This window comes from Symphalangus syndactylus, chromosome 3, assembly GCF_028878055.3.
Source record: "Symphalangus syndactylus isolate Jambi chromosome 3, NHGRI_mSymSyn1-v2.1_pri, whole genome shotgun sequence".
NCBI classification, from domain to species: domain Eukaryota; kingdom Metazoa; phylum Chordata; class Mammalia; order Primates; family Hylobatidae; genus Symphalangus; species Symphalangus syndactylus.
The window spans coordinates 88,268,200-88,283,647 of record NC_072425.2 but is presented as its reverse complement, the minus strand read 5'-3'; the positions used below and the strand labels follow the sequence as shown (position 1 = coordinate 88,283,647).

The window sequence follows — 15,448 nt, the reverse complement described above, 5'->3', positions numbered from 1 at the left end:
GGCAAGGCGAGGGCGCTACTTCAAGAAGCCGGGTTCATTCAAACCCCGAGGACAGCAAACCCCGCCTCCCCACGCCGCCGCCCGCTCAATCGCCGAGCGCTCCGGGTGTGAGCTCGCCCCGCGGGGAGCGGCTTGGAGCCGAGGAGGCGGTGGCAGAGGTGGTTTGGGCAGCCCCGCGCGGCGGATAGGCCCAGGCAAACAACACCCATTCCCCCTCCTCCTCGCTCAGTTCAACTCCCACTCGGCCCCGGCCACGCCCTGCCGCCACCGCCCCCTCGGGCAGCTTTCCGCTCGGCAGCCAGGCCTCGGTCGGGGGCGGGAGAGAGGCGGTGCCTCGAAGAAGGCACCGCGGCCGCCGGAAACTACGAGTACCGACAACCTTCGCGGTAGTGCCCCACCCCCTTCTCCCACCACTCAGCGCGCGTCACCCTGGGCTCAGCCAATGGAGACCGAGCCAGGGAAAAAGGGCGCCCGGGTCCGGATGCGCCTCAGGAAAGCCATGCTCCCTGCGCGGGGGCAGCGGGCAGTTCACCCAGCGCGCCGAGCTGTCGATGGTCCGCGCGGGCCCACGTCCGCCGCTCTCGCTTGCCTGGAGCAAGGGCCCTACTTTTTTCTTCAGTGGCAATTGGAGGGATTGCTGGAGCGGGTTTTTGAGTGGAGGGCGCTGGGAAATGAGTAGGGGGCGGGATATCCTGAGACAACAAGTTTGGCTGTATGGAGGGCCTACCGGCAGCGCTCCTGAGCTAGAACGCGGAGAGAAAGAGCGCCAGAGGAGCCAGGGAGGAGGACAAGAGCTGCTAAAAGAATAACCCCGAGAAAGGGGGTGGAGAGGAGGCGGCCCCAGCGCCCCGGCCCCCGGCAGGTCGGCGGCCAATCCGCTGGGGGAAGGGGTGGAGAGTCGGAGGCTCCGGCGGAGAGAGGCCGAGGGGGGTGGGGAGTCGGCCGGGCTCGCACCGCCCTGGCCCCGCCCCCGACCCGCGCCGCCGCCCGCGCCGCGCGCCGCCGCTGTCAATCAAGGGCGAGTCAGCCGGGCTCGGGCGGAGAGAGGAGCTGCTACGCCACAGCCCAGCGGCGGCCATTCGCGGAAAAAGAGGCAGAGCCTGTGCCAGCTACAGCCTCCTCCGAGCCACCGCGGGCGGGCGGGACCGGCCTCTCCTCCCGCCTCGCCCCCACCCCCACCCACCTCTATCCCAGTGTCTCCGTCTGAGGGTTTGTCCTGTTAATGCGGGATGAGCGGTACGTATTCTCCACCCCCCTCAGTCTCCTTCGCCGCCTCCCTCTCTCCCTCCCTCCCCAGACCCTGCTCGGTTCTCCCCGCTCCCCCGGGGCCGCTGAGATGCTTTAAGGGGAGGAGGAGAGGGCGGGAGGGAATCAGGGGGAGGGAAGGAGGGTTGTGTTTTGTCTTAATGTCTGAGAGAGAACAACCTCCTTCTGGGTGTTGCTCTGGAGCCGATGGGTCGGGTTTCAAACCACGTTTTGTGATATCCCCCTCCTCCCTTCCCTCCTTCTCCCCCACCCCCTGCCGGTGTGCGTGGATCGCGGGTTTATGGAGATTAATGTTCGGGGGGAGGGGGGAGAAGAGGAGAGGAAGAAGAATAATAATAATCCTAATAACCTGTTGTCGTGTGTGTGTGGTGGGGGGGTTTGTTGCAGATCAGAAGAAGGAGGAGGAGGAGGAGGCGGCAGCGGCAGCGGCGATGGCTACAGAAGGAGGGAAAACCTCTGAGCCAGAGAATAACAATAAAAAACCCAAAACCTCAGGCTCCCAGGTAAAAGCAAACAAATAAAAAAAATTCATCACGACACATTAGGAGAGAGAGGGAGTTATGCCCTTTAAATGTCCAGAAGTAACAATAAAAATGTTTATCCACTCAAAGCATCTTTCTGAGAGTGTGGAACTTAAATTGTAAATTCATGAAGATTTTACCTCTTTGAGGGTATAACGCTGTTTAAAATTACATCAGGAATTCAGACGATAAGAAAACGGTGTGTGTGTTCCCAAGGGCATTTTGAGTTTTGGAACATAACACTTTACAAAGTTTTAAAGAATTTCCTTTTATTTAAACTTGATATTATAGGACTTGCTTCCTTATTCATATAGTTCTTACCTACTTTTGTTCGTATTTCTTTTTGATTTCTGCTCCTTCCTAAATTGTTATGTAGAGCTGTCAAAATAAGTAACCCCCTGGCAAGTACTGGCCTCCACTAAATCCGCCCACTTTTTTTTCCCCCCCTCTCCTTTACCGTCCCATTTTGGGTAGGACTCTCAGCCCTCTCCTCTGGCTTTACTGGCAGCTACTTGCAGCAAAATAGGGACTCCTGGTGAAAATCAAGCAACTGGACAACAACAAATTATTATAGATCCAAGTCAAGGATTGGTGCAACTTCAGAATCAACCACAACAGCTAGAACTGGTAACAACGCAACTTGCTGGAAACGCTTGGCAACTTGTTGCCTCCACTCCTCCTGCTTCAAAAGAGAATAACGTTTCTCAACCAGCCTCTAGTTCGTCTAGTTCTTCCAGCAGTAATAACGGGAGTGCATCTCCTACAAAAACTAAATCAGGTAATTCTTCCACCCCTGGTCAATTTCAAGTCATACAAGTACAAAATCCAAGTGGTAGTGTACAGTACCAAGTAATTCCACAACTTCAGACAGTGGAAGGTCAACAAATTCAAATCAATCCAACTAGTAGTTCATCTCTACAGGATTTGCAGGGTCAAATTCAGCTCATTTCTGCAGGTAATAATCAAGCTATACTCACAGCTGCTAACAGGACAGCTTCTGGGAATATTCTTGCTCAAAACCTGGCAAATCAGACAGTTCCAGTCCAAATTAGACCTGGTGTTTCAATACCACTGCAGTTACAGACTCTTCCTGGTACTCAGGCTCAAGTTGTAACAACCCTACCAATTAACATTGGAGGAGTGACTCTAGCTTTGCCAGTGATAAACAACGTAGCTGCCGGAGGAGGGACTGGGCAGGTTGGCCAGCCTGCTACTACTGCTGATAGTGGGACTTCCAATGGGAATCAGTTAGTTTCCACACCCACGAACACCACTGCTTCTGCCAGTACTATGCCGGAATCTCCCTCCTCCTCCACTACCTGCACAACCACTGCTTCAACGTCTTTGACAAGCAGTGACACATTAGTGAGCTCAGCAGATACGGGCCAGTATGCAAGCACATCAGCCAGTAGTTCTGAACGCACCATTGAAGAATCTCAAACACCTGCTGCTACTGAATCTGAAGCCCAGAGCTCCAGTCAGCTTCAGCCTAATGGAATGCAGAATGCACAGGATCAATCAAATTCTCTTCAGCAGGTGCAAATTGTAGGCCAACCTATCTTACAGCAGATCCAGATCCAACAGCCTCAGCAACAGATCATTCAGGCTATTCCACCACAGTCATTTCAACTCCAATCAGGGCAGACGATTCAGACCATCCAGCAGCAGCCTTTGCAGAATGTTCAACTTCAAGCAGTAAATCCGACTCAGGTGCTTATCAGGGCTCCAACTTTAACACCTTCAGGGCAAATCAGTTGGCAAACTGTACAGGTTCAGAATATTCAGAGTCTTTCAAATTTGCAAGTTCAGAATGCTGGGTTATCCCAACAATTAACCATCACCCCAGTGTCTTCAAGTGGTGGCACAACTCTTGCTCAGATTGCTCCTGTGGCTGTTGCTGGTGCCCCAATAACTTTGAATACTGCCCAGCTTGCATCAGTGCCTAACCTTCAGACAGTGAGCGTTGCCAACCTGGGTGCTGCAGGTGTTCAAGTGCAGGGAGTTCCCGTTACAATCACTAGTGTTGCAGGTAAGTTATGACATCTTTTTAAGTACCTTTTAAATAGTTTTTCATAACAATTACTGCTTTTCTTTGCTAATTCTTAGGTTTGACGTAGACCTCTGAAGTAAACACACGATCATAAGGAACCAGAAATAGGAATATTATACTAACAAACATAGCTCTGTAGTAATCAATGTGACATGTTCACTTTTGTAGATTTCATAATGTGTTAAATTTGTTAGTTTTTTTAAAAGTATTATTTTATGGGACAGAGCTTTCTGATTAGAATCATAATTGCCTTCTGTAATTTAGTGGTCTTATTTGAGTACATTCCAACTCTTCAGAAAGAAACCTAGTCGAAATGATATTTATCTTTTCTTTGAGGGAAAGTAGTTTTAAACTGAATTGGTATATATAATTGTGAGTCTGTTGAACTTTTAATTCTGTGGTGTAATAAGGCTTTTTTTTTAGTGGAAGTTATTTCTCAAGCTTCAGCGTCTTGTCGCCCATGCTTTTGTGTTTTATTACACTGGTTTTAAACTAGATACTGACGCAGTTGAGAGATAATTTTAAGTTGTAAATTGTTTGGTTAACTTTTTGCCTACTTTTATGCTAATATCAGGATTTGAATGAATAATCCATTTATATAATTATATTTAATTAAATCTTATGGTCATTGTGTGATTTGTAGATGTTTAATGTAAGTTTGGTGGAAAGCAATGAAAAATGTTGACAGTAAAATGTCACTAATTTGAATTAATTGTGGTAAAGTTATTTTTAAACCAATTGTAAAAGCAGTTGTTATTTGTTATGCATATAAATAGATACTTCTAAAGTACTTGGGAAGTAGTTTTAATCTTTTTTGGACCAGTCTTATTGTACCTAATAACTTTTGTTTTCTAGTAATTAAACCCTTTTCATTGATTCTGATTTGATGAAAACCTCGTTATGTTTTAGTGCCTTTGATACTTCCAGACCTTGTTAGTTAAATATTTCTATTTTGATAACCTGAGATAAATAAGTTTATCACTTTTGAATGATCTTTCTTGAAACAAGTTGCAGAAAAATTACGCTAGGGTTCTTCTTTTATGGTTAATACCAAAAGTAGGCATATATAGTAAAATCGTAAATTGCCAGATAAAACCTTCTGATTCAGGAGAACTGAGACTATATTTTTTATCTAGATACCAGTGCTTCTAGGCCAGCGCTATCCAGCAGAACTTTCTGTGATGTTGGAAATGTTTGTTTTCTATCTACCTAGCTACATGTGGCTGTTAAGCAGTTAAATGTGTGTGGGGCAACTGAGGAACTGAATTTTAAATTTTATTTAATTTTAATTTATGTAGCCACATGTGGCTAGTGGCAAGCACAGTTATCTAGTTAGTGTTTTGATTGTAGTACTTTTTCTCCTAAAACTATTACAGCGTAATTACATAAATGTTTCTCTGGATTACAATACTTAACTTGCTTTGTTTCTACTCCTTTGCTAAAAACTTTGACAATAATTGTAGTGTTTCAGAAAAGTGTTTTTGGTGAGTTGAATGACAGTTTGCATTGTGAAAGCAGAAGTTATTTCACTTCCATTTCATCTTGCTTATTAAACATTAGTGAGTTGGGATTAAGAGAATTGAGTAACTTATAATTTAGGTTAGAAGTAATCAATTTTTCTGCTCTCTAGTTGATAACTTTTGCAATCCAGAGGTTTTCTCTTAGCCATTGTGAGGGTAAAGAAATGTTTTGGCCACCGAAACTTAGATTAACTTGAATGGTGCATTAAAATAAACACAGGATCCCGTTTTTGGTACTGTAAGTTTTGAATTGTGGGGGTCAAGGGATTTGCCTTTCAAACAAACTTTCCAGGTGATTCTAAAACTCACTGAAGTGGCTGGGTGTGGTGGCTCATCCCTGTAATCCCAACACTTTGGGAGGCCAGGGTGGGAGGATTGCTTGAGCCCACTAGTTCAAGACCAGCATGGGCAACATAGGGAGACCCCGTCTCTACAAAAAAATTTAAAAAAGTTAGCTGGGTGTGGTAGCACACCTGTGGTCTCAGCTTCTTGGGAGGCTGAAGTAGGAGGATCGCTTGTGCCCAGGGGATCCAGGCTGTAGTGAGCTGTGATTGCCTCACTGCACTCCCACCTGAGTGACAGAGCGAGACCCTCTCTCAAACAAACTCACTGAAGTTTGAGAATCAAGTATCTGGTCATCAGCAGTGAACCAGAAGACAGAATATGGAAGCAGGTGGGGGTGTTGAGCTAGTTCGTTTGTGCCTCGGAGAATAGGTATCGGTGGCAACTACAACTTTTTAGTTTTTATTTCACAAATGTATATTGAGATGGCTACTGTATGCTGAACACTGCCAATAGGTGTGGTTATTCCTTCATTTTCAGGGATAATTTTTTCACTTAAAGGATTTACATGATTTGGGTGGTTCTGTTTTAAGCATAGGAGGAAATTTGAACTCTACATAGTTGGATTTTTTTCCCCCGAAACCAAAGATTTAAAATTTTATCGATGTTATTTATGTTCTAATAAATACGCTCAATCCTTTTAAAAAGACAGCAGTCTGACAAAGACCAGAAATGTACCTTGCTTGATGTGTACAAGTCAATACAGTTAATCTAGGCCTAGTTTGCAGATTTTACCCCATTGCCTAGCATAGTAGGTGCTTGACAAATGCTCTTTGAACTAAGGTATAAAAGATGATGGAGAAAGTAGCACTTTGTAATTAGAAACAATGCCTTGGAATGGTTTTAATGAAGCTAGTAAAACAACTTTGTTTTCATTAATTTCTTTTGGCTTTGCATTTTTAAGACACTAAGAGTGGGCCAGGTGCGGTGGCACACGCCTGTAATCCCAGTACTTTGGGAGGCCAAGGCAGGTGGATCACCTGAGGTTGGAAGTTCGAGACCAGCCTGACCAACATGGAGAAACCCCCGTCTCTACTAAAAATACAGAATTAGCCAGGCGTGGTGGCACATGCCTGTAGTCCCAGCTACTCAGGAGGCTGAGGCAGGAGAATCACTTGAACCCAGGAGGCGGAGGTTGCAGTGAGCCGAGATCGTGCCATTGCACTCTAGCCTGGGCAACAAGAACGAAACTCCATCTCAGAAAAAAAAAAAAAGACACTAAGAGTGAGACACCAGGAACTTTACCGTCTTGACAAGGGGGAGAAGGAGCAATAAGTACCCATATCGCCCTTTTATAAATGAGCCCTGAAAGTTCAGATCTTTTACTTTGTGTCCCCATTCATCTGTAAGTACTTTCTTGGTTGGTTCATGTTGTTCCCCAGGAGAATGGTATTTAATTTGTGGGGAAAATTTTGCTCGAAATTTTTATGCCAAGGCTTCAAAAATTAGTAGCATTGACGGAATGTAATTGCTAGCTCAAGGACAATGAGCTAAAACTCTCCACCATCCACCATTCTCATTTTACTCTTCAGGAGATTAAGGGAAGTCTAGATGACATGAACAGAAAAAAAGTAAAATACAAGGTAAATCTAATGAAACCAGTACTTGAAGCTGGGGAGCTTCATACTTAGTTTTATGAAATGAGAATGTTAGCGACAACCTAGGGGGATCCTCTTCCTATTAATAATGTGTTCAGTATAATGTGTTTCTGTGCTTTGGTCTCAGCTGTAAATCCTGACCTTCATGCTGAGCATTAGTTAGAATTGTAGTAGGAACTAAATATGTGTATGCTCTGCATACTTTTTGTTTCGTTATTGGGATTCTAAATTTGACTTACAATTTTTTTACTTTTACTTTTTAAAAAAAAATAGATTTAGGGGGTACAAGTGCGGTTGTGTTACATGGATATATTGCATAGTGGAGAGGTCTGGGATTTTAGTGTACCCATCACCGAAATAGTGAACCTTTTACCCAATAGGTATTTTTTCCACCCTCACCCTACCCTTCACCTTTTGCCCTCCACCTTTTGTAGTCCCCAGTGTCTGTTATTCCATCTGTATGTCCATGTGTAATCATTTTTTTTTTTTTTAGCTCCCACTTATGAGTGTGAACATGCTGAGTTTGACTTCAAAGGAAAAGCAGAAACCTTACTTTAAGCTCAAAGACAACTAATTGTACCTCTGGCTTAAGCTGCTTTATTTTAACTAAGTGAGGAGAGTTAACTACCTGTTTTCACAATGTCTTCTAGTAGTCAAAGAGCCCCAAATAAAGTGAATTTCAGGTGTTACATTTCCTTAAAGAATTTAGAGCTATGTAGGAACAATTGATATCTAAATCTGTAGTTAACTTGGAGTGGTCCACAATGTGACTGATTTTTGGCAGTAATCATCATATGTAGTAACAGAGATCATACTGTAGGCCTTTTGATTGATGAATGAATATTTCTTTGTCAATTTTAGTGGAAATTAACAATTTTATGCTGGTTCTCCCACAGAGGAAGTTCAGACTTAAGATACTACTGACCCTTCAAGAACTTGACTCTCTTACCTAATTTCTTTACTTCTCCAAGGAATTAAAATATGAAACCTGGGGATATAGTATCAAACCAGAAATGGAAGGACCAATTCTTCATTATTGGTAAAAATAGGTACCAAAGAAAATAATTAAAATTTATATTTAATTTTAAAACAATTTAATCCAGTAGAATTAACTTCTTACACTGATCTTTTTTTCCAGAGCTACTAAAGGTGGAAAATTGGCTTGAGGTTTAATACAAATATGGCTTTCCTTTGCCATATATGTTTTATTAATTTGGATTTCCCTAATGGGCATCTGTATATATACATACTCATGTACTCCTGTGTTTGGCTAGTCTTTTTTTCAGAAGAGTCAGATTTACTCCAGTAATCTTACTTCTTTAAATCTTCTAATACTGTTTGTTATAGATTGGAATTCATTATTAGAAACTTAAATCTTGTATTCAGTACGAATGACTTAGGTTCTGAACTACCAAGCTGGCTTTACCTATTGAATGATCTTTTCATGGAAGATGAAAAGTACTCAATGTAGAGCCACATTAATTTTTTAAAAGGGCATTTTTTTTTTTTTTTTAAGAAGGGTTTGAGGATAGAGTAGCAAAGGAAAATAGAGTTTTCTTTTTGTTTGTTTGTTTGCATTTGAGATGGAGTCTCGTTCTGTCGCCCAGGCTGGAGTGCAGTGGCACGATATCTATTCACTGCAACCTCCGCCTCCTGAGTTCAAGTAATTCTCCAGCCTGAGCTTCCCAAGTAGCAGGGACTACAGGCACGTCACCACGCCTGGCTAATTTTTATATTTTTAGTAGAGATGGAGTTTTGCCATGTTGGCCAGGTTGGTCTCGAACTCTTGACCTCAGGTGATCTCCCCACCTCAGCCTCCCAAAGTGCTGGGATTACAGGCGTGAGGCACCGTGTCTGGCCGAAAATAGAGTTTTAATCACCTGCTTTTCAAATTCTGAATCAGGGAATATATAATGAGTAACGTTTAGGGAATATTGGGGCAGGCATGAAAGCAGGTTGAGAATATTGGGGCAGGCATGAAAGCACTCACAGCTCTAAATTTGCTTAATCAAGAAGGAAGATAGGGAATGGTGCTACGCATAGATCTTGTAGAAATAACAGACTTACAAAATGATAGAATTGTAGGTGGAAAGAATCTTGGAGATGACGGCTCAGCAGTTGTAACCTTTTGATACTGCTGCTAAAGTCTATTTATAAAGGCATTTTGTGTTTTTACTGTTTGAAGTGAAAGCAGAAATATGGGTCGAAGATTCTGCACTGCTACATTAAGTACTTGGGGGTGACACAGTAAGGATTGACAGTAACGGGGGAACCTGACCTAATATCAGACTATACACATATATGTGCTCTTCTGTACTTTTCTGATGCAGGTTTGAGTTAAGATTGGATGTTCATAATGCTTGTCATTTTGCTACCTAGTGAATGGGCAAATTGTTGCAAAGGAAACCTGTTGAACCACAAATTGCTTATTTAAGTATGTGGTGAGATGAGGGCTTGATGAAATTGTAATTACTAAGGTAACTTCAAAATAAATGAGCCTCTTTCTCCCACCCTCTTTCCTTAGCCCTATTTTAGAAATGAAGAAATTGAAGCCCAGAAAGGTTAAATGACCCTCTTATATTTGATGGCAAAATGAGGGCTAGAATCTTGACTTCTCCTCCAGTTGTCTTTCTCCTGCATTTCTGGGTTTGCTTTTTGGAAGTCAAGATGATAAAAATGGATGTTATCCTAGGGTCAGAAGGAACTTTCAGATTCAGTTTCGGGCTAGTATCAATAACTTAAAATTTATGCTGCATGGTAAAAAGTGTCAGAAAATTTAGCATGAATAACACCTCAATTTTTTAAAACATTCTTAACTTCAGCCAAATGAGCTTGGTAACCGTCCTTAGCAAAGTCCTTGAGTGAATTATTGAATAGTTGGCTCTTGAACATTTTAAAAAAGAACCGAGGAATCACTGGGAGCCAGTATGGGTTCACTAAGAAACTAGGTTCATATCTTCTTTCTTTAGGATTTCCAGATGAGTATCCAAAGGAAATAATGTTAACATAATTTATCTTGATTTTAGTATTGATAGTTGTGGCCTCTTTGAAGGCTCATAGCTGGTTGCACAATTGAATGAAAAGTGGTAATTATTATTCACCTCCTTACGAGGTGTCACACTATGGCATGGGGTTCTAATTTTGATGTAGTTTGACTTTTTTTTTTTTTTTTTTTTCAAAAAAAAAATACCAGGTTGAAGAATGGCTGAATTTACTGAATTCAAATATGAGACAAAGCTAGGAGGTGGTGCTTATATGATAGAACTGAGATTCAGAGTGATCTTAATAGGCTGAAATGGTGGGCCAGAATTAGTAAGATACATTTAACAAGTAAGATCCTCTCCTTAAGATGGAGGGAATTACATACCTACAAGGTAAAAAACCTGGCTTGGCAGGAGGACTTGTGAAAATGATTTGGGATGTACTGGCTTAAAATGAACTGAGAGTAGAATAAAGCTTCTGTACCTTGCGCTTGTGAGATACTTCTGCAATATTGTGCGCAGTACCGGGTGGCACATTTTAAATGGGACATTGACAGCTGTGCAAATGTATCAAGAAGGATTCCCAGAATGAAGAATGTGGAAAACATTTCATACTAACAATAATGAAAGAACGGAGTTTTATCTTTAAAAGAAAACAAGAAATTGTGACGGCTGTCTTTAGATATATGAGGGGCTTTTTTTTTTTTTTTTCTGATGTAGTTCTATAATTTTGTTTGGCCCTGGAAAAGCATATGTATATGCACACACAAAAACAGACTAGAGTTACACAACAGTGTAGTGATCATTCATTAAAGATTGGATGTTCATCTGTCAAAGATTCTGTAGACTGCAGAAGAATTTCTTGTACCATATAGAAAATTTGCTTAAACTATAAACTCTGAGTCTTCTTCTAATTCTAAAATTTAAGGTCTATGAAATTAGAGTATATATTTTATTTCGTTCTGGGTACTGCCATCCAGCACATGGTCAGAGTTCTCCGTAAGCCTTAAACTTACATGAGTAAGTATTTAGGGATTTTTGTGAGGGAGATTGTGGGTGATATTTGCCATTTTTCTTATAGAGGCTATATAATTAGGGTGAATTCTATTAAGCAATAAATGTAACACTTTAATTCGTAAATTAATATATTTCTGTTCATTCTTAAATTTACTATGTGCTTAGGTGCTATTTTTCTATGTCATTTGCTCTTTTATTTGGTAAATACCAAAGCGTTAGTATCTTAAACATATGCTTTAGTTCTGACACTGAATTTGTAGTTACGATATTTTATCTCGGTATAGTAGTCTCCTCTTAACCATGGTTTCTGTTACCTGTGGTCAACTATGGTCCAAAAATGTTAAATGGGATATTCTAGAACAAAGTTTACGAGTTTTAAATTACATGCCTTTCTGAGTAGTGTGGTGAAATCTCAGTCTGTCCAGGGTGAATGGGAATCTTCTCTTTGTCCAATTATACCCTCTGTATATGCTAACAAGTCACTTAGTAACCTTCTCAACTGCTGTGGTATCAGTGTATTCAAGTATTTTTACTTTACATATTTATGGCCTAAAAGTGCAAAAGTAGTAATGCTGGCAATATGGATATATCCAAGATAAGCCAAATATATGCCAAAGAGAAGTTGTTATCTCATACTTTGTGTAATTTATAAATTAAACTTTATCACAGGTACGTATGTATGTATGAAAAAACAATATGTATAGGGTTCGGTCCATGGTTTCAGGGATCCGTGGGGGTCTTAGAACATATTCCCCCCTCAGATAAGGGGGGGCTGCTTTAGCTCTTTAACCATAGTTGTGTTTCTGATACTGTCACTTTAGTGTGAACAATGTGATTACTTTTTCTTGAGTGGAAATTAGAGAACAGTTGGAAAATCTAGGATCCTAAAAGAACCCAAATTCTGGGAAGTACTCACAGCTTTAAATTTGTCAGTTTTCCCTACAGAGCAAGCAAATCTAGTATGCCTTTTTTTTTTTTTGAGTTATTTATGCTGATCTTTTATTTGTATAAATTTGTTGGGTACAAGTACAATTTCGTTACACTGATATGTTGTATAGTGGCGAAGGCAGGGCTTTTAGTGTGTACATCACTGCAGTAATGTACACGGTACCCATTAAGTAATTTCTCATTCTCTACTCCCCTCACACCCTCCTTTCTTTTCTTTCTTTTTTTTTTTTTTTTTTTTCTGTGAACAGTCCTGCTGCAGTAGTCCCTTTCTTTATGGCTCACAATATCTGGTACAAAGGTGTTTTTTGAAAATGTTTAAGGCCAAGTGCAATGGCTCATCCTGTAATCTCAGTACTTTGGAAGGCTGAGGGAGGAGGATCACGTGAGCCCAGGAGCTTCAGACCAGCCTGGGCAACATAGTGAGACTGTACCTCTATGAAAAAAGGAAAAAGTAAAAAATCAGCTGGGTGTGGTGGCCCATGTTTGTAGTCCCAGCCACTCAGGTGGCTGAGGCGGGAGGATTGCTTGAACTCAAGAGTTCTGTTCAAGGTTATAGTAAGCTATGATCATCACTGCACTCCAGTTTGGGTGAGAGAGTGAGACCTTGTCTCTTAAAAATATGTCTGTATGTATGTAAAATGTTTAAGACTCAAGAATCTTTCGAATAGAAAAAGTGATAATTCAAATATATGAAGCTTCTCTTTTCCTCAGGGATGATAATAAAGTTAAGGAGGTAGGAAATATCTGTGCTTGATCAGAGGTATGGTTCTTATAGTAGGTTTATTATTAGTGCAGACCACATGTACTTAGAGGCTTCATAGAGCACAACACTAAGAATTAAAACTCACATTTTCACTTGGGTGCTCCCAACCCCCACCAATTAGTTGTACCACTCTGGGCAAACATCCTAATTGCAGTTCAGTTCCTTTTTTTCATTTGCAAAATAGTGATATTAGTTCCTACCTTCTTTACCTCATAGAGTCTCAAAGGTTAGATAAGTTAATATGTATGAAAAGGCTTTGAATAATGTAAAGAAAACTGTATGCAGGAGGTGGTAACCTGGTGACATCTCTACATAGTGACACCCACTAGAAGAATGTGAAGTAGTAAAGTGGGGGAATGAGATATTTTAGGTATGGATATTAGCTTGAGTTATATGTCAGAGGTAAACGAGAAATTTGTATAAGAGGAATATCAGAAAGCTTTGGTAAAGTGCAAGCAAGGTGAGGTGAGGTGTATGGAGAGAGGTGTATTAACAGGTGGAAAAGAAGTGGTGTGGCCAGGCGTGGTGGTTCACGCCTGTAATCCCAGCACTTTGGGAAGCCGAGGCAGGTGGATCACTTGAGCTCAGGAGTTTGAGACCAGCCTGGGAAACATGATGAAACCCGTCTCTACTAAAAATACAGAAATTAGCTGGGCATAGTCGTGCATGCCTGTAGTCCCAGCTACTCTGGGAGGCCAAGGTGGGAGAATTGCTTGAGCCTGGAAGTCGAAGGTTGCAGTGAGCTGAGATCGTGCCACTGCACTTCAGCCCGGGCAACAGAACGAGACCCTGTCTCAAAACAACAACAACAACAAACAGGTGGTGTATTTCAGTATAGTAAGAACTAAATGTCTGCTGTCTGATTAACCCTTGTTAGGTTCTGAAGATACTAACTAAACCTGTCTTAAAATGATGCTTGTGTTTAGGAGAAAGACTTGCATACATGAAACCATTATATGGCAGCTGCAACTACATACGAGAGTTTATACTTAAGTACTGGGTTTTGAGGCATGGAAAACAAGTGTGAGAGCTCAGAAGTCAGTGAGGTTAGTGGGGAGTAAACAAGAAAGGCTTTTTCTGGTGGAGATAGGACTTGAAAGAGGCCTTAAAGATTGGTTTGGAAAGTAGACATTTGAGACTTTGGGGGTGACAAGTGAAGAGTGAGGATGGCTTGAGTCAAGCTGCTAAACTTGGAATGAGCTTGAGGGGACCAAAGATTGGAAAAGCACAAAGCTATCATGTGGAAGCTTATAACTAACACAGGGAATGATGGGTTCTCTTCTGTGTGCTTCCTAGAGGCTTAGTGGTCTCACAGAGTAGCTCAGGGTTTGCCAACCAAACAGCCTTCCACTCCTGCATCAACCACACAAGTGTGTTTGTTGAACCATTTCCTAACATTTTGTTTCAAGAAGAGATTCTGCCAAAATAATAGTAATAAATACATTTGAAAAACTTGAATCTAGTGGATTGGAGATATTAAGTAAAAATATTTGCAGTGCAAATGATACTTATTAGAGTGTTTCTTTGTAGATAAAAGTGTAGAAAAGTTAGAAATCAGGAGCTCAGATAAAAGGATGTTGTTGGAGTAATTTAGTTATGAATTCACAGTGGTCCCTAGAAAGGCTGTGGCAGTGAAGTAAATGGTTACTAAATATAAAAAACAGCTTGTTGAACTTCTCTAGGACCTACACTGGTGACGTGAAAGACATGGTAAGGGATTAGGTAAAAACATCAGGTTTGTTTGTTCTTTTCCCCTGCTCTGTATCAAGCATGATAATAGGCATTGAGAAACTAAAGATGAAGTGAGACATGTTTTCTGCCCTCATAGAATATATTATCTGTTGTTGGAGACTCACTGTATTTCTCTGCTTCTAGGACATGCTTTTTACATTTTATTTTTATTTCATTTTATGTGTGTGTGTGTGTGTGTGTGTAAATATATATATATATATATTTTTTTTTTTTTTTTGAAATGGAGTCTTGTTCTATCACCTAGGCTGGAGTGCAGTGCCACAGTCTCAGCTCGCTGCAGCCTCTGCCTCCCAGGTTCAAGTAATTCTCCTCCCTCAGCCCCCCAAGTAGCTGAGATTACAGGCACCCGCCACCACACCCAGCCAATTTTTGTATTTTTAGTAGAGAGGGGAGTTTCGCCATGTTGGCCAGGCTGGTCTTGAACTCCTGACCTCAGGTGATCCACCCACCTCAGCCTTCCTAAATGCTGGGATTACAGGCGTAAGCCACCACACCCGGGCCCATTTTAAATCTTTGAAATTAAAACACACCTTGTAATCAAAGGTATGTCATAGTTTAATTAGCAAAACTTTTTTCTTTCTAATGATCACTTGCATCTTAGACTCAATAGTACATGATAGATAGATATTATCTGTATATCTATATATCTCATATATATAGCTAATTAAATTACTTTGTGGTGGTTGGTTT

General features: G+C 41.3%; 1 protein-coding gene across 2 annotated transcripts in view; it reads left to right on the top strand.

The window, feature by feature from the left end:
- Positions 1-547: 547 nt before the first annotated feature.
- Positions 548-15,448, top strand: part of SP4 (Sp4 transcription factor) — an 86,707-nt gene continuing 71,806 nt past the window's right edge. The window contains exons 1-3 of one of the 2 annotated variants that reach the window (XM_055272482.2): positions 548-1,236; positions 1,654-1,769; positions 2,262-3,816. In XM_055272482.2, coding sequence (XP_055128457.1) covers positions 1,230-1,236; positions 1,654-1,769; positions 2,262-3,816 — 1,678 coding nt within the window. In that variant the 5' untranslated portion in view covers positions 548-1,229. The remainder of the gene's footprint in view (positions 1,237-1,653; positions 1,770-2,261; positions 3,817-15,448) is intronic. The other variant, XM_063636309.1, reaches the window with a different exon arrangement.